At 44.0% G+C, this 20,337-nt stretch overlaps 1 protein-coding gene across 4 annotated transcripts in view; it reads right to left on the bottom strand.

The window, feature by feature from the left end:
- Positions 1-20,337, bottom strand: part of rmc1 (regulator of MON1-CCZ1) — an 86,414-nt gene that overhangs the window by 54,993 nt on the left and 11,084 nt on the right. For all 4 annotated transcript variants that reach the window (XM_069922611.1, XM_069922612.1, XM_069922610.1 and 1 more), the window contains exons 2-6: positions 18,082-18,158; positions 8,283-8,367; positions 8,140-8,196; positions 7,793-7,879; positions 5,773-5,913 (exon numbers count right to left, since the gene is read on the bottom strand). In XM_069922611.1, the coding sequence (XP_069778712.1) occupies positions 5,773-5,913; positions 7,793-7,879; positions 8,140-8,196; positions 8,283-8,367; positions 18,082-18,158 (447 nt within the window). The remainder of the gene's footprint in view (positions 1-5,772; positions 5,914-7,792; positions 7,880-8,139; positions 8,197-8,282; positions 8,368-18,081; positions 18,159-20,337) is intronic.

A 20,337-nucleotide genomic window follows, 5' to 3' on the forward strand; every position in this document is an offset into this window, starting at 1 on the left:
CTTCATCCAAATCGAGACCAAATTCTTTATTTCTTATATAACTTAGGAGGAAGATCTCTGGGTTTTTTGGTTTGTTGCTTTTTGTGATTTTATTTAATATCTGGTTTAGATCTTCCCAAAACTTTTCCACTTTCTCACAGGTCCAGATTGCATGAATTGTTGTTCCCGTTTCCTTCTTACAGCGAAAACATCTATCTGATACTGTTGGGTCCCATTTATTTAACTTTTCGGGCGTGATATATAGCCTGTGTAACCAATTATATTGCATCATGGGTAACCTCGTGTTTATTGTATTTCTCATAGTTCCAGAGTATAGCTTTTCCCATTCCTTCTCCATGACTATTTTGAAACTTATGGCATTATGATCACTGCTCCCGAAGTTCTCTGAACACAACCTGTCTCCTGACCTCCCTCATTCCCTAACAGGAGATCCAACACGGCCTCTTCTCTAGTTAGTACACTTCTAGGCATTGCTGCAAAAAAAATGTTCTTGTACGCATTTTATAAACTTCAAACCATCCAGCCCTGTTTCCGTATGGGACTCCCAGTCTATGTTTGGAGAATTAAAATCTCCCACAATCACCACCCTGTGTTTACTACACATATCTACAATGTCCCTACAAATCTGCTCCTCCAAGTCTTGCTCCCCATTAGGTGTTCTATAATATACTCTTATAAACGTTACTTTGCCTTTCCCATTCCTCGGTTCCACCCAGATAGCCTCCCTAGACGAGCCGTCTAATCTATCCTGCCAAAGCAACGCAATAATATTTTCTCTGATAAGCAATGCAACACCTCCCCCTCTTGCCCCTCCCATTCTATCACACCCGAAGCAACGAAATCCAGGAATATTTAATTGCCAATCGCATCCCTCCTGTAACCCTGTAGGATTCTGACTTGGGCACTTTATTGAATTTTTTTCCATTCTCTCTGTATTGCACAGTTTGTTTACATGTACATGCCGTGTACAATTTATTTTTGCACTACCAATTAGTGGTAATTCTGCCTCACCCGCAGGAAAAAAGAATCTCAGGGCTGTATGTGATGGCATGTATGTAGCCTGACAATAAATCCGAACTCTGAGAAGGTGCAGAGATTTACCAGGGTGTTGCCTGGATTGGAGAACATGTCATATGAAGAAAGAGTAAGAGCTTGGGCTTTTCTCTTTGACGCTCTGAAGAATGAGAGATGACAGAAGAGCTATATAAGATGAGAGGGTTTATGATGGCCAGCCTGCACTTTTCTCCTGGGGCACCAATAGCAAATAGCAGTGGAGGAAAGTTTAGGGGAGACGTCAGAGATATTTAAAAAAATTTATATGCACACACACAGAGTGGCGGGTGCCTGGAATGCATTGCCGGGGTGGTGGTGGAGGCTGATACAAAAGGAGCATTTAAAAACTTTTAGACAGGCCCATGGATGTAAGAAAAATAGATGGTTATAGGTGTGAGAGAGGGATTAGATTGTTGTGGAGTAGGTTAACATAGGTTGGTACAACACTGTGGGCTGAAGGGCTTGTACTGTTCTGGAATATTCTGTGTTCAATCACGACTTCTAGAATTATTCCCACTTGCCTCCACTTTCTCAGCGCCCAAAAGCAGAGTGCTCTCATTTGCTAAACATCTGGCGAATTGAAAAGATTTAGCACCCTCTGCAATGAAAAATCACTGAAGTAAATGGGCCAGGTGTACTGTCAATCTGAATGATTTCATTCCCCACAGAAACAGGCCCTTCAGCCCATCTAGTCCATGCTGAGCTATTTATTCAGGCTAGCCCATTAACCTGCACCTGGACCACAGTTCTCCATATCCCTCCCATCCATGTACCTATCCAATTCTCTCTTAAATACCACCTCCACTGGCAACTCATTCCACACTCTCACCACGTGAAGAAGTTCCCCTTCATGTTCCCCTTAAACCTTTCTCCTTTCACCCTTATCCCATGTCCTCTACTTCTTATCTTAGGGGAAAAAGCGCTTTAATTTACTCTATCTATACCCAGCACAATTTTAAATACCTCCAACTCTGATGCTCCAGGGAATAAAGTGTTGACTTTTTTAACCTTTCCCCGTAACTCAGCTCCTCATGTCCAGGCCACATCCTTGCAAATTTTCTCTGAACTCTTTTAATCTTATTGATACCTTTCCTGTAGGTAGGTGAACCAGAACTGCACTCAATACTCCAAATGTGGCCTCGCCAATTAGGATAGAGATGAGCACAACGTTGTGACAGCGCCAGCGACCCAGGTTCAAAGCCGGCACTGCCTGTAATGAGTTTGTACATTCTCCCCGGCTTCCGTCCACCCTTCAAAAACTTACGGGGGAGTGTAGGCTAAGTGGGTGTAATTGGGTGGCACAGGCTCGTGGCTGGAAGGGCCGCTTACCGTGCTGTATGTCTACATTTTTTTTTAAGTTATACAAATTCACCATAATATCCCAACTCCTGTGCTCAATACTTTGATTTATGAGGGAACTCTTTGTGACCTTATCTCCCTGTGACACCATCTGGATCCAGTCCTGCTCATGTACAAATACCCGGTTATGACACCAGTTGCTTTTTCACCCTCAGGATGAATTCTCTGAGGTGAAAAAGTATCACAAGTCAGCAATGTGGTGCAGTGAGTACAGCTCCTGTTAGCAGTAATGTGAGTACAGAGTTTGCACATTCTCCCTGTGAGACCTGGTGTCCCCCAAGTGCTCCATTTGCCTCCTATAAACCTGACATTTAAGAAAAATTTGGACAGATACATGAAGGGATGTGGAGGCCAATGTGACCCAGGCAAGTCATTAGCGTTCTCTGGTTCTAGATAGGATTAAATCTTCAATTTCAAACTGCACAAGTTGGAAAGGTTTTGCATGAGGGCCACATTTGGTATTTAAAGTATCAATGGACAGACAATTTAAACAATCTGTGGGTCCCCTTCTGCCTTGTGCTAGTCTTTATATCAACATCTCCTTTCTCCATTTCATACTCTCAGAAGATCCTCCCACTCTTGTGTTCAATTTGCTTTCTCTTGAATAACACACCTGCTCCTCACCATAATCCCTCATTCTCCCCATTCTGTGTTGAGGAAACCTTACAATTGTGGTCATTTCTCTCAGTCTCCACCATTAGTGGGAAAAAAAATGGCGTAAACCATCAAAATGTCTTTGCAATTTTAAAGCAAGCACCCTCATCCCTCAACAACTTCTACAGGTGCACTGTCGAGAACAGACTTGCTGGGTGGGATAGGATCTGCTCTGCTCAAGATCGGGAGAAGCTGCAGAAAGTAGTGGATGCAGTTCAGAACATCCCCTCCACGGACACCATCTACATCTCCCGCTGCCCGGGAAAGGCAGCCAACACGCTGAAGGACTCGTCGCAGCCCGGACACACTCACTTCTCCCTCCTCCCACCAGGGAGAAGTGTCTGAAATCGTGCACTAAAAAGGTTTAAACAATTTCTACCCAAGAGCTGTCAGGCTCTTCAATGAACCCCACAATAGCTCTTGCTATGTACTCATTGATTTTTTAACTATACAAATATGATTTTTTACATTAAATGCAACTCTGAATATTTATCCATTCTTTGATATTATCTCGTTTTCTGTATTAGCATATTATTGCAAGTTCATTTTTTATTATCTTAGTTGCCGTAATTAAACTGAAATTATGCAACCATGGCTCTGGGCCCAAGAATGTGACATCAACGTGCAGGAGAGGCCACTGACAGACTCTGGGGTGCAGTGAACTGGTGCAGGGCACCAGAAATGGGGAGAATACCCCCGTGGAGAAGGAGAAGCAGAGGAGACAGTGACCACAGTGACGGGCCCACAGGGTGTGGGCGACTTGCAAGGACTACGGGTTGCTGGAGACTGGCTCATGGGAACCAGGCATCAGAGCTGGGGTACGAGAGGGTGCTGATGGCAAGAAGGGTCCCCAAAGAGTCAAGGGAAAGATGGGAGTCGGACTTGGGGGTGGTGATTTCAGAAAGAAGCTGGTCAGATTGGTGGAAGGACAGCACGACGTCAATTATAAAGCAAGATGTGGACTGGTTCAGTATAATCTTTTACACTAATTATATCTTACCCCACAAAAGTTACACAGATCAAAAGCCAAAATTTCAGAGATGTGTTTCAGATGTGGGACTGAAATAGGAACTTCTCTACATGCCACGTGGTCGTGCGTGAAGGTGAGGCCATTTTGGCAAGAAATCACTGAAAAATTAACCAGGATCATAGGAGTGGCCTTCACAGGTGACCCAGAGCTTTAGCTCTACATTGTATTTATAAAAATAGCACCGGCGATAAGCAAAAAACAATGTATTGCACGATGGACTGCGGAAATGAAGAGCTATATACCTTGGGGGAAAAAAAATCACATATTACTTAAAGAATAAATATGAACACCTTTGTAAAGGTCTGGCAGCTAAACCTGGACCAAAGAGGGCCCCAGATACAGTAATAAAAAGGAAAAAGAGTATAAAAGTAACTAATATATTCAAAAATGTAGTTTCCCCAACTGTACTTGACATACCTAAAATATACATAAGCTCTGATGGTGAACTGATCTGTATGTGCGGAGGAGGGGAGGGAGGAGGAGTTTTGTTTTTGTTTGTTGTGTTTGTGAAAAAAAGTTTCATATTATATTCTTAAAATGTTACTATATATATTTTTTTTAATATTTTTTAAAAAAGGGCTCCCGAAGGGCCTCAGGCACTGATCGCGGCGGAGGTTCGGATCTGGAGCTCAGGTGGCTGATGGATCAAACAGGCTGCAGGAGCGCCAGAGGCCAATCCACGGACACTCGATGACTCTGAAGGGACTCTCTTTTGCTTCTCTTTCTCACTCATTGTAAGGAGTGCCGGGCGACACTTTGTCAGCCTTACGGCAGGCAGAAGGCAATTTTGGGTAATATTACATGTCTGGACTATTATATGACAATAAAGGAATCTTGAATATTCTATCATATATATCTGAGAGACCGCAGCAAGCAAGAATTTTGGTGCATCTGTAAATGACAATAAACTCTCATCACACTCTACTCTGCAAACTGTGGTCTTCTACTTTGTACAGTTGTGTGTTCGAGTTAACCTGTTAGACTGATCGCAGAAGAACTACTCTCACTGACTGGGTAATAACGTGATACCATATATGCTGCTGTATGGGACCACCCTGGAGATTCCACCTAAAATGTAGGTTTTGAGTGATACCATTTGTATAAAGCAACCCCCCCCCTCCAAATCTGGCACTTACCGCTGACTAACGGATGCTTTTAAAAGCAAATCACGATATTTTAATAATAACTTATCATTTACAGGTTTAAATTTTATTTGGATGTTTTAAAATAAACCACTGTCAGCTTCTGTAATTGGCCGTTTAAAGCCTGTACACGGCAAACACCAGTTCAGGTCCCCGTGGCAGAGCAATGAGACTTCACAAATAACTAACGGGGCATGCGCGAGATTGCCTTGGAGCCAGCAGAAAGATGGCGGCAGTGTTGAAACTTTGTTGTCAAGGTGAGAATTTTAGACCCTCTGTGTAGGATGACCCAATTTTGAGATGAATTGTTTAATTTTCGAGGATAGTCCAAAACAACATCATATTGTAAACGGTAAATCAACAGCAAAATCTCCCTCCTCTGAAGACAAGGGAGACCTCTATCCACCTCCATGGTCTATGACTGGGAGGGCATGGACAATGTTGCATCTTCTCCTGTTCCTGCATCCTTCTCAAAAGTGACCAGTAGTATGCACACAGGCTGGAGTGGTGAGTGGAGAACAGCCCCCAACCTACCCTGAGCATGAACGGTTGTAGAACATTGCCCTGCACGGTGGTAGAGAGGAGGAGGACTGCTGCTTCAGGGCAGTACATGTACCAGTTGACATTGATGCTGTGCGTCTTGAGTAGTTTTAAACTACGTTTGTCAGCCAATACCTGGGAACAACAAAAACACCACTATTAATCAAAGCTTTGACAGCTCAGTGGTTAGAGCACTGGTCTTGTAAACTAGGCGTCGCAAGTTCGTTCCTCGCTGGAGCCCCATCTCTGTGAGAGGCGCTGGACAAAGTGGCGACTCTCTGTCTTCCTTACGGTAGACAAGTTTAAAGAATTTCATGTATGTTACATTCTAAATCTTGAACAGGCTCAGTTATTGTGTGATCGCTGAACAGCAGAGTATAGCACCCGGGAATCAAAAGTCAAATATTTCAATAAATCAGGAATAAAAACCTCACGTTGTTGGCCCTGACAATAAGACCATAGGATAAAGGAGCAGAAATAGGCTATTCAGCCCATCGAGTCTACACCACCATTTAATCTTGAGCTGATCCATTTTCCCCATTCAGCCCCACTGCCCGGCCTTCTCCCCATAACCTTTATCCTGGCTAATCAAGAACCCATCAATCTCTGCCTTAAGTACGTCTGATAACTTGGCCAGTTACAACAGTTCAGCTGAGAAGATACATGGAGAGTGTTTCCCCTGAGGAAGTGAGCTGCAGGGTGTGGGGGTGGGAGTCACAGACTGAAGATTAGGGCCGAAGTAAGAAATTTCTACCTACTGAATTTGGTGAATGTTAGGTATTCTCTACCCAGGAGGGCTGAATAAGTTCTGTTGTTGCCAGGGGAAGTGGTTGAGGCTAGTACAATGACACAGGAATGCAAGAAAAACAGAGGGTTGTGGGTTGTAGGACAACATTGTGGGACAAAAGGCATGTGCTATGCTGTAAAGGATCTATGTTCTCATGATCGCACTCAAAACAAATTATTTTTTGATAATACAGATTGAGAGATACAAGGAGATGGAAGAAGAATTTGATATAAGGAGGCCTCCATAACCAAATTGAATGGCAGTGGGCTCTATGGAAGACTAGAGCATTGCTAGCAAGGCCAGCATCTACAGCTGACCTTGGGATGATGGTGGAGCTGACACATCTTCATGACCTGCTGGTTACCACGATAATGACAGAAGCATCGCTAATGTTAAGAACAAACAAGCAAAACAAAACGCTTTTTGTGAAGTTTCAGAATATTGAGAGAGTGAGTGCGAAAGAGAGAACGAGAGAGAGAAAGCAAAATCAAGAAATAGGAGCAGGAGTCGGCAATCCGGCCCATCGAGCCTGCTTCGCCATTCACAGAGAATGGGTGATCTGATGATAGGGTCATCTCCGCCAACCTGCCTTTTCTTCCATATTCCTTAATTCTCTTACCATGTAAAAATCTACCCACCTTGACTTAAATATATTTACTAAACATAGAAACATAGAAGATAGGAGCAGGAGTAGGTCATTCGACCCTTCGAGCCTGCTCCGCCATTCAACGAGATCATGGCTGATCTTAAAGTTCAGTACCCCGCCTCCACTACTTCAAATTCCACAGACTCACCCCCCTCTGGAAAAAGCAGTTCCTCCTCATCTCGGACCCAAACCTACTCCCCTACTCCCCTGAATCATGAGACTATGTCCCCTAGTTCTAGTCTCCTCCACCAATAGAAACAACTCACCTACCTCTATCTGATCTACGCTCTTCATAATTTTATTCATTTCTATAAGATCCCCTCTCATTCTTCTAAATTCTGGAGAAAATGAGGAGGGAGGGAGATAAGGAGAGGAGAAAGGAGGGAGGGGAAGAGAGGACATACCACTGGAATACAGAATCCTTTCCGATGATAAATAATTTCACGTGACAATTACAGATTTCAAGCTCTCTGACAATTGTTTAATGCTGGTAAAGAGAGAGAGAGACGAGAGATTGTGAGAAAAGGATTAAATGGGATACTGTGTTTGTAAAGATGTCAGCTTGTTAAGATCCTACTTACCTGGTAAAATTCAATTCCTTGGTCAGTAATAAATACGATTTCATTAGTGCTAGTCCAACAGAACCCCAGGATGTTGGCATTTTTGGTCTAGAGGGAATAAAATGAAAAGCTGATTTATTTTTAATCTAAGTTGCACTTAGACTGCAGAAAGAGATTAATTTAAATCAGTGATCTTCAGCATTTGGAATTAGGATGTCACAGAACCATGAATGATGGAATGCAGGACTGGCAATAAAGTTTCACACATGCCAGAGGGAGATCAAAAATGAATAGGGAGAACATCACAGCAATTCTTCTGATATCCAGGGTATTAATTTCTATGCTGTATCTTTCTAGGAAGCTATTACCTTGCATTCTTGCGAGTATTCAGTTTGAGGCAGATCAGGGATGAAGTTGATAAAGTCCTACAAAAACATGAGAAATTTTACTCAACACTGTGTATCAATGACTTCCTTCAGACTAAAACCCTTTCAAGCAAGCAGTTGCTTACCACAGCCTTCGATGTTCGCTGCACCGCTAAAATCTTGTTCCCAAGTGAAAACTTGATGCACTTCACTTCTCCTCGGTCTTCCATTCTTTGCAAACAATAACAAAAACAATCATGGCTGTTTTATTGGCGCCCATTACTAAATTGTCCCATGAACAGGTGCAGTTAAGGACAGAAGAGGCCAGAAGGAGAGAAGGAGAGAGAGGGAAGGTTGGGTTTTCAACAAAGTTACTGGAATGTAAGCGTCTCTAATCCTCCACCGAGACATTGAGAGAATGGTGAGAAAGAATAAAAAATAAGACCCGAGCACAGGGTTCCTGTGGTACACTAGCTGCCAGATAGTAATCAATCCCTTTAACTTCACTGTACACAGAGCTCACTGCCTGTGGGAAGAGCAAGAGTGAGACTGATGAACTGCTCAAACCCTCTGTGACTCTACAATTTATTTAACAGTAATATTTATTTACAATTCATATATACACACTGTGCATATGTATCATTTGTCCATATGTGTGTTATGTCAGTGTGTGTTGCACCAAGGACAGGAGAACGCTGTTTCGTCAGGTTGTACTTGTACAATCTGATGAGAAATAAACAAACTGGAGGGGTCCAGTGAATTAGACAAGACTCAACAATTAATTTGACTGCCAAAATGCATCACTTCACACTTTTCTGGATTGAATTCCATTTACCACTTTTCTGCCCATCTCTGCTTCTGTCTATATCCCCTTGTAACCGACGACAACCTCTTACATGATCCACAACACCTAGAACCATAGAACACTACAGCACAGAAATAGGTCCCTTCTCTTTCGAGTCTGGGCTGAATCATTTTTTTTTACTTAGTCCCACTGACCTGAACCCAGTCCATATCCCTCCATACCCCTCCCATCCATGTGCCTGTCCAAATTCTTCTTAAGTGTTAAAATTGAGCCCACATTCACCACCTCACCTGGCAGCTTGTTCCACACTCCCACTATTCTCTGTGTGAAGAAGTTACCCTCATGTTCCCCTCTAAATTTTCCCCCTTAACCTATATCCTCTGGTTTGTATCTCACCGACCCTCAGTGGAAAAACCCTCTCTACATTTACTCTGTCTGTCCCCCTCATAATTTTAAATACCTCTATCAAATTTCCCCTCATTCTTCTATGCTACAGGGAATAAAGTCCTAACCTGTTTAACCTTTCCCTGTAAACTCAGTTCCTGAAGTCCAGGCCACATCCTAGTAAATCTTCTCTCAACTCTTTCAATCTTATTGATATCTTTCCTGTAGTTCGGTGACCAAAACTACACACAATGCTCCAAATTTGGCCTCATCAATGTCTTATACAACTTTACCATAACATTCCAGCTCTTATACTCAATACTTTGATTTATGAAGGCCAAGGTGCCAAAAGCTCTCTTTATGACCATGTCCATCTGTGACGCCACTTTCAGGGAATTATGCATCTGTATTCCCAGATCCCTCTGTTCTACCGCATTTCTCAGTGCCGAACCATTCATCGTTTTATGTCCTTTCTTGGTTTGCCCGTCTAAAATGCAACATCTCAAAGTTGTCTGCATTAAACACCATCTTCCATTTTTTGGCCTATTGTCCAAGTTGGTCCAGATCTCTCTGCCCACAACACTCCTATCTTTGTGTTATCGGTAAATTTGCTGATCCATTTGACCACACTATCATTCAGATCATTGATACAACAATGGTCCCAACACAGGTCCCGGAGACACACCACTGTTCACAGGCCTCCAGTCTGAGAAGCAACCATCCACTACCGCTCTCTGTTTTCTCCCACACAGACAATTACAAATCCAGGTTACAATCTCTTCATGGATACCTAGTGTCATAATCTTCTGAACAAGGTCCATGTGGGACCTTGTCAAAACTCACTGAAATAACAAAAATCCTGTATGGCCAAGTAGAGGCCAAGGAGCTCCCTGTCAAAGGCACTGTACTTTTGCTCTAGTGGTCTCAAAACAACAGGTGCCATTGATGAGCTGCTCCAGGTCCACGCAGTGCTCCAGGACCTACTGCAATGCCTGATGGATCCACCGACAGAGCCGATGTTACGTCAACTCTTGGGTGCACGAGAGTGGTGGCTCTCGCTAGCGTTTCTTTGGCAGTCTCGAATGTAGCCGTGGCCTCATCATCCCATTTCAGTTCCTTGGGATGCCTGGACAAGAGTTTGAAAAGTGGCTGCATAACTTTAGTTGTAGCTAGCACGAAACGATGGTAAAAGTGAATCAAGCAAACAAACTCTTGCAGCCCCTTGATGGTAGAGGGACTTGGAAATTTGCAAATGGCCTCGACCTTGGTAGAGAATGGAACCACTCCATGCTGATTGATACGATGCCTACGGAAATTGATTGATGCGAGGCCAAACTGGCATTTGGCCAGGTTGATCACTACTGGTGGTCATCCAGCCATTAACACAGTTGATGGAGATGGGCCCAGTCCTGTTGCCACAAATGGCTGGCGATAAGAATGTCGTCCAAATAAACGAATACAAAATCCAGGCCCCAGGTCACTGGGTCCATTAGGCATTGAAATGTCTGAGACATGCTTTTTACACCAAAGGGCATAGGGAGGAATTCAAATAACCCGAGGAGTAATTAAAGCATCTTAGGAATGTCATTTTGGTGAAGTGAGATCTGGTGGCACCCGTGCACCAGGTCGATTTTGGAATAAATTCTAGCGCTGTGAAGAATTGCAGAGAAATCCATAGTGATGTCGTTCAGACGCTGATAGTCCCCACAAGGTCTCCACCCTCCAGATGCCTTAGGTACCATATGCAGCGGTGATGCCCAAGGGCTGTTGGAGCGGCGAACAATCCCCATTTCCTCCATGCATTGGAATTTGTCTTTAACCAACTGCAGTTTATCCAGAGCCAGCCTGCAGGATCGTGCATGCAGTCGGAATGTAGTGCTGTACTCCATGTTTCGGTTGGGCCGTCGTGAACTGTGGACTATTAATGCTGGGGAATTCCACCAGAATTCTGGTGTATTCATTGTCCAAGAGCGCAACCAAGTCAAGGTGAGGTGTGGGCAAGGTCGCATGGTGCAGAGCAAGGGACTCAAAAGTCTTTGAATTAACTAGGTGGTGGCCTTTGAGATCTACTAGAAGGCAGTGTGCTCGCAAACATATCAGCTCCCTGGAGCGGCTGTGAAACATCTACAACGGAAAAGGACCGGCTGAACCGTGACGAGCCGAATTTGAGTGAAATTATCCGTGACCTGTGCGTTCAGATGCTGCTGTTGTTGGGGGTCGTGAGGGGAGGGCTCCTCTTTCCCAAACCTATATCTGGGCTGGAGAGATGGGAACATACTCACCTCCACCCCAGTGTCAACCAAGAACCGATGTCCTGTGTGTCAATCCCAGAGGAAAAGGAGGTTGTCCTTGTGGCCGGCCGTCTTTGCCACAATCGACAGCCAGTCTCAGCGTTTCCCAGATGTGTGCAGTGAAGGGCTGCAGCTCCCCATCTCTGATGGTAATATCAGCACTTCTCTGTCGTGTTGCCTCTGGCCGAGTCTGATGCCACACCACTATCCGGAGTGGGCAGAATTTGTGCTCTTTGCCAAGGCACCATTATGTGCCCAACCGAAAGTCCTCCATGCTGCCTAGCATGCTACAACTCATCAGCACAGGCTGCTAGACGACAGGGGTCTCTAAAGCCGTTGTCTGCAAGCAGCAAATGGATGTCTTCTGACATTTGCTCAAGAAAAAGCTGCTCGAAAAGCAGACCGTTCATGAGTGCCTGCATCTCGTTCATTAGTTCAGAAGGAGGGCGGGCACTCAGGCCATCCATATGGAGAAGATGTGCTGCCCTGTGGTGTCGGGAAAGGCTGAAAGTACGTATGAGCAAGTCTTTGATGGCTTCATACCTGTCGTTGGCTGGAGGCTGGCGTAAGAAATCGATAATACACCCTGCAGTGTCTTGGTCCACTGATGCAATGACATAGAAGTACTTTATTGCGTCAGCGGTAATCTGGCGTAGATGGAAATGGGCCTCAGCCTGTTCGAACCAGACCTGTGGCTGTGAGGTCCAAAATACCTGAAGTTTGAGTGCAATGACGATCTCTGCATCCATAGTGAGGTCCAAAATGTCATTTGGACCATCGGGGTCACCAATGTGGCGGGTCATCTCTGTAGTGAGTGGTGAAGCAACAAAGATCACAAGAGACGCTATGAGCTGACCAGTTTAATGGCATTCTTATAGTCATTTAAATATCTGAGTTTCACACGCTCTCCACATCATGTGACTCCTGAAAATGATGCCGCTCCCAGAAGCCTTAGCGTCATCAGTCCCTGGAAAACTCCCAGGAACTCCCGGGATGGCGGAGACCCGTGACTCCGAAGCTCCAGTGAGGTAAGCAGTGATGCGGTCCACCATAGGAGCCTTTTTTTAAACAATGGGACAACATACCCTCCAATCCTCTGGCACCTCACCTGTGGCTACGGACATTTTGAATATATTAGCCAGGGCCCCTGCAATTTCTACACTAGTCTCCCACGAGGTCCGAGGGAATATCTATCCAGCCCTGGTGATTTATCTACCTTTATTCGTTGTAAAAAAAAAACTGTTTTTTAAGATCTCCCCATTACATGAGGCTCCACACATAGTTGACCATCTGATCTTCAGGGGACAATTTTGTCCCTTACTATCCTTTTACTCTTAATATACTTATAGAAACCCTTCAGGTTGACCTTCACGTTACCTGCCAAATCAACCTCATCTTCTTTTTGCCTTCCTGATTTCCTTCTCGAGTATTTTCTTGCTTTTTTTCTGTACTCTTTAAGTACCTCATTAGCTCCTTGTTGCCTATACCTGCTCTACACCTCTCTCTTCTTCTTAACCAGATCGCCAATATCCCTTGAAAACCAGGGTTCCCTCTGCCTGGTATAGGCCTTTAATCCTAACGGGAACATGCAAATTCTGCACTTTCAAGATTTCGCCTTTGAAGGTCTTCCTCTTGTCTAACACATCCTTGCCATAAAACATCTCAATCCACTCTTCCTAGATCCTTGCTCATTTCCACAAAATTTGCCTTCCTCCAATTTAGAATCCCAACTTGAAGACTAGACGTCCTTTTCCATAACTTGAAGCTAATGACATTAAGGTCACTGGACCCAAAATGTTCTCCTACACACATCTGTCACCTGACCTGGTCTTGTTCCCTAATAGGAGATCAAGTTCTGAGATCCTCTCTCCCCTTTTTAAATGTTAACTGCTCCTCAGCTCACCTGACCTCTCGCTCCAAATCTCTAACTTTTATGTCATTTGAACATTTAATAACCCATCCTGTACTTTTTCAACCGAGTCATTATAAAAATCCCCAAACAGATCCCTGTGGAACACCTCTAGTTATTGACTTCCAGGCAGAATATACTCCATTAACTACCACCCTCTGCCTTTTGTAAGCAAGGCAATTCCAGATCCATATAGCTCAGTTTCCATGGATCCCATGCCTTACAACTTTCTGGACATCTATCATGGAGAACCTTGTCCATATACACCACCTCTGTGAAAGAATAAGTTTAACGAACATGCTTTACAAAACAAAGGGTTCATGAATTAGGTGAGAAAATACAGCAGTTGCCTTGTAACATCGTGGGAATGTAATCATCTTCTAAAATGTAATGCAGTGAGACAGAAACTAACACCACAAAGAATGTAGTAAAAGTAAATAAACCAAAAGTAAGGACACCTGACATTTCCCAGCCATCTCCAGACACCACAAAGGAACATGCTGATGTAAAAATAGGGAACGCCAGCTGTGTGACACTCATGTGAAACTTGTAGGGTCTCATGCAGACCCCTACCCAAAGGTGTATAAAGGAGGGAAGAAAACTCCGTATGCTTTGAGTGGGGCTCATTGTAGAGAATGAGCTACTGAACTCTTTCTTTGTAACCCTCACTCCTGCTAGTGTTATCAAGGTTGAATAAATAAACCGTTGTTTGCTTAATTGGATCTGCTATTTGTTTTATTCCAGCGTGGGCTGACTTTCACACATTCACTGTCCTACTCTCATTAACTCTTCAAAACACTCAAAATAGGCTCGTGAGGCACAATATTACTTATCTGTCATACAGTATCTTTGAACTACGACCATCAGGGAGAAAAACAGGAGCATCAAGATTTCCAGACTGTGAGATTGATGATGTAACCTCGGGCCTCTTATAAATGAAACAAGTAAATTGTTTACTTGCATAATATATATGTGATTTTTAACTGCTGTTTATATGATAATGAACTTGAATGCCCTTCACCACCCCCAATGCTTCTTTACAAGCTTGCAAATCCTGTCCTAAAGAAACCTCTCCAATTGTTTGCTCATCACTGATGCAAGATTCACTGCTATATAATTCACAGGATCTCCGTATGACCTTTCTTGAACACAGGAACCACATTTGGCATTCTCTAATCCTCCAGTTTCATCCTGTGGCCGGGGTGGGGGGATGCAAAGATTATCGTCAATGCCCCAGTATTTTCTTTCCTTGGTTCCTTTAGATCCCATCTGGCCCTGGGGAATTATCTATCCTACCTTCCAACCAAACCTCCATATAAGTGGATTCTGGACTTCCCAACGGAATGACCACAGTCTGCCTGGGTCAGCAGAAGAACATCGAGCACCGTCACACTGAGCACTGGTGCACCTCAGGGCTGTGGGCTCAGCCCACTCCTATCACGCTACTGACCCACGACTGCATCACCAGATCCAGCTCCAACAGAGTCATCAAATGTGCAGATGATACGACAGTCGTTGACCTCATCAGCAACAATGATGTCGCACTACAGATAAAAGGTGGAAAATCTCATGATTTGGTGCAAAAATAACAACCTGCATCTTAATGTTGTCAAGACCAAAGGAGATGAGCATGGACTTCAAGATGACCAGGACGACCACCCTCCGCTACAGATTTATAGCTCGATAGTGGAAAGAGTAGAGAGAACCAAGTTCCTCGGAGTTCACTTGACTAGTGATCTATCCTGTACACAAAACATCTCCTCACTTGTCAGGAAGGTGCAACAGTGACTAACTCTTCCTGATAAACCTGAGACGGGCAAGGCTATCGGCCACCATCCTGTCAACTTCCTACAGGAGCTCTAGCGAGAGCCTACTGACCAACTGCATCTCAGTGTGCTATAGTGGCTGGAGCAAAATGGATCGGCGGTCAATTCACAGGAACATAAAAACAGCAGAGTGGATCACTGGGATCTTCCCTTCCACCTCCACCAATCAATGGGATTTACTGGGATCGTTGTCTGAAGAGGGCTCGCAAAAATCGAGTATTCCTTCCACTCTGCACACATCTTTCAGCTATTCCTGATGGAAAAGAGATATTGGAGCATCAGAGCCAAAACCACCAGGCTGAGAAACAGCTTCTTCCCACAGGCAGTGAGAATGGTGTATGACTGATGAACCATCGAGACTCCAACTTGTACAAAACAAATAGTTATCTATTTATTTTATCGATTAAAAGCCAAATGCATTGTTTGTCTGTATGTGTGCTATGTCTGGTTGAGTGTCTGCATGTTTTTACACTGAGGACCAGAGAACACTGTTCTGTTGGGTTGCACTTGTAGAATCAGATGACAATAAACTTGACTTGATGTGTGTTTCCAGTGTATTGCACCGAGGACATGAGAACGCTGTTTCGTCAGGTTGCACTTGTGGAATCCAATGATAAATTTGAACTAATGTTTTTCGGAAGATCTAACACTATTCCTTCTTAACCTCAACATGCACATTACCCTGGGAGGAGTCACGTGATGGAGTAGTGGCCAGTAGCTGAATACCAGCCCTCTCCAGAAAAGAAGGAAAAAAGTGAAGTTAAAGCAAAGCCCCAGACACACAAATCACAACAAATAAAGAATAAAGGTGTGGAGAAAATGGCACCTAAGAAAGAAAACCCAAAAACAACAGGAAGAAAAGAAGAAGGAAAGCGCCGGAAGAGAAAGGTGAAAGCCTTAGCTGCATGCAAAAGCAGGGACCGCCGTGGAAAGAGGAGCCCGCTCCCCGAGGTTAGTGGAGACCCCGCAGGGTCATGACCCACCCACTGCGGGACTGCAAAAATGGCTCACGGAGCCAAATAGGAGTGCGCAACTGCACATGACAAGGAGAACACCGACGGGAGGGGGGACCAGCTGTGGAGTGAAACTCCACAGCATGAACAGCTGAGAGAGGCCCGACTGCAGGGCTCCCAGCTGGAAGATAAAGAAAGCAACGGGAATGGGAGGGGTGAGAAAGAAAAACGAAAGCAGGAGACACAAAAGATAACCAGCCCAGAAGAAGAGGACCAACATCAAGAAACTGAGACAAGCAGCTCAACAAAAAAGTCAGAAGAGACACAGATACAAGGAAGAGAAATAGAAGACACCAACCCAAGAGCAGACACAGAAAAAGAAGAACGTGCACATTACCCTGAAGCTGATACAAATGCTTCATTACTGATACAAGTACTATGCCTACAATGAGCTGTGTTCAATCCTCAAAATAGTTAGTAGAGGCAATTATTGCTTTGGCATTTTATGTAATTTGTTTCAAGCAATACATTCCAATAGAATCTATATTTTCACAAATTATAGGGACTTTTCTGGAGAATCTGAACACGACCTTTTTTATTATTTTTAGCCTTGAAGTAAAAACTGAAATGATGGTTCCAAAAATCACAACACTGAACTATTTTTACCACCTATACTGTCTGTCAGATTGCACAGAGCCCAGCTGAAATGCAAGCACCGCAATCTGGAACCACTTGATTTCTATCCTCTATCCTTAGGTCCTACCTTTGCACATACAGGGGCTCTGTTGGATTAACAGCCATTTTCAACTGCCAGATTCACAGCTGCATTGCCAATCGTGTCCCCTTTCCCCCACAGACACAGATCACAATCATTAATCCCATTTTGGGCAACAGGACCCACACTGCATGTTCTGCAACCATTTACAGCTCCAACGCTTCTTCCTCTCCTCCACTTCCACTGGCCCTGCATCTGGTGGGCCGGAGGAGGAGGAGAGGGTTAGAACCTTCGTTCATGAAAGTCCAGCTCTCCTGGAACCAGCACAATGAGGTAACTGTACAGTCAATCCTCAACTTACAGAAGGGTTAGGTCCTGAAACCCTGTCCAAAAATGAAATTTCTCAAATCCAAAAGGCTGAGTGAAATGCATTATGGAGAGGTTTTGGTATCACGTAATCCTGAGGGCAAAGGTCAATAAGCTCCAGCAAAACATTTCTTTGTAAATCAAAGGCATAATACCTCAGAGCTAATGGCAATAATAAGTGAACATTCATAAATTGAGAACAAGTGTTTGTCATTATTATGAGTAGTGTTGTTTTGCAAACTCCTATTGTTTGTCAAATATGAAAGATCATGTTTCCGAGATCCCTAAGTCAAAGGAAAAATAAATGACATGATATTTCACGGTTCCAGCATGTTTTTAATGTACAAGGACTGCCTAAAGAAAGCTCTTGGTGCCTGCCACATTGACCACCGCCAGTGGGCTGATAACGCCTCAAACCGTGCATCTTGGCGCCTCACAGTTTGGCGGGCAGCAACCTCCTTTGAAGAAGACCGCAGAGCCCACCTCACTGACAAAAGGCAAAGGAGGAAAAACCCAACACCCAACCCCAACCCACCAATTTTCCCCTCCAACCGCTGCAACCGTGTCTGCCTGTCCCGCATCGGACTTGTCAGCCACAAACGAGCCTGCAGCTGACGTGGACATTACCCCTCCATAAATCTTCGTCCGCGAAGCCAAGCCAAAGAAAAAGAAGAAAACACTAAAAGTACAATTTACCTGAATGAGATGCATGCCTTGTCATCGAGGCCTTTAACCACGACACCTGTTGCACCTCCAGACCGTACGGCAAATACCTGTGAATGCAAAATGGAGGAACATTGATGGTGCAGAGGTTAAGTGATATGTGATTTTAGTGATGTTGATTAAGGATTAAATATTGCCCATGGCACCAGGTTAACCCAGAGGAGCAGGGAGTCATCCACCTGGCCTACCAAGCCTGCCCTGCCATCGAATACATGAATGGCATAAGATATTAAGCCCATCAAAACTGCTCCAACATTCCATCATGAGCTGATCCTTTCTTCCACTCAGCCCCACTCCCCGGCCTTCTCCCCATAAACTTTGATACCCTGACTATTCAGATATCTAACAATCTTTCCTTAAATACACCCAATGGCCTGGCCTCCATAATCGCCTGTGGTAACAAATTCACCACGATCTGGCTGAAGAAATTCTTCGGCATCGCTGTCTAAGCTGATGCCCTTCAATCCTGAAGTTGTGCTGTCTTGTCCTAGACTCTCCCCCTGTCAAAGGAAACAACTTTGCCACATTTACGCTGTCCAGACCTTCAAAATGCTTCTATGAGGAACCCTCCCTCATTCTTCTGAACTCCAAGGAGTCCAGTCCAAGAGCTGTCAAACATTCCTCATATGATAATCCCTTCTTTTCAGGAATTATTTTTATGAACCCTCACCCAGTGCCGGCAATCCTTCCTTAAACAAGGAGCCCAAAACTGTACCCCATACTCCAAGTGAGGCTTCAACAGGGCCTTCTAAAGCCTCAACATCACATCCCTACTCTTGTATCCTGTTCCTGTTCCAACATTGTATTCGCCTTCTTCACCACCGACTCAACCTTGACGTTAACCTTTAGGGTATCCTTCATGAGGACTCCCAAATCCTTTTGCACCTCCAAATTTTGAATTTTTCCTGATCCAAATAATAATCTACCCTTTTATTCCTTCTACTAAAGTGGATGACCGTACTTCCCAGCATTGTATTTCACTAAAGAGTGGGGTAGAACAGAGGGACCTGGGAATACAGATACATAATTCCCTGAAAGTGGTATCATAGGTGGATAGGTTTGTAAAGAGAGCTTTTGGCATATTGGCCTTCATAAATCAAAGTATTGAGTACAGATGTTGGGATGTTATGTTAAAGTTGTAAAAGACATTGGTGAGGCCAAATTTGGTGAATTGTGTGCAGTTTTGGTCACCGAACTACAGAAAGGATATCAATAAGATAGAAAGAGTGTAGAGATTTGCTAGGAAGTTGCCCGGACTTCAGGAATGGAATTCCATAGAGATCCATGTGGTGAATCTCTGCTAAGCTGCCTGTCTCCCCTCTGGCGAACCTTGCTTACTAACATTGGCTGTGCATTATCTCAACTGTTAAGGACACTCCCCTGGGGCATAACTGTGTAGGCACCCATTGTCTTTCATTATTGTACCATGAGTTTCTGCTAATAAAAGCCATGATTATTGTTCGACCACATCATCTTTGTCTACTTCATCAACTGGCACTACAATCCACCCTTGAACTAAAGAAATCCCTCTGCATCTCTGTTCTGAGCGGACACCCTTTAATCCTAAAGTTGTGCCAGCTTATCCTAGATTCTCATACCATGGGAAATAACTTTTATACAACTTCTCTGTCCACACCTTTCAACATTTGAAATGTTTCAATGGGATTCCCCTCATTTTCCTAAGTTCCAACAAGTACAGGCCAAGAGCCGTCTGTGACAGAGTATATAAAAATATTTTTGGGAGATAAATTGGGAAAGGTTAGAGTAGGTTACAGACAAACACTTTAAAACAGATCTTATTTGAAATACTGGAGAATTCATATCCAGAGTGACTTTACAGAAACTTTGGAAGAATACCTATGGAAACTTCACAAGTATGTATTAATTGAACTGACGTTGTGGAATGAATGGACTATTGTCTTAAAGCAACAGAGGAGACATGATGGCTTTTCACAAGAGTGCTCAGAGGGGTCACTGATGGGTTCTTTTTACCTAAAAACAACAGATGAACCAGAAGACTGACTCCTATTGTTCGATGGAGAACATCAGGTGGTTTTTGCAAGCAGACTGAGGTGTGTGAGAGACAGAGAGAGAGAGAGAAAGCTGTGACAAGCAGCAGAAGTTTGCTGGAACTGAAACAGAAGCTCCAGAGTGGAAGATGGCTAGAAGACCAGCTGTCTAATGTTTCACTTGGAATAAGCGAAACAGAAAGGAACTCTGTGGTGACCT

Source organism: Narcine bancroftii, chromosome 2 (assembly GCF_036971445.1).
Source record: "Narcine bancroftii isolate sNarBan1 chromosome 2, sNarBan1.hap1, whole genome shotgun sequence".
Lineage (NCBI taxonomy): Eukaryota > Metazoa > Chordata > Chondrichthyes > Torpediniformes > Narcinidae > Narcine > Narcine bancroftii.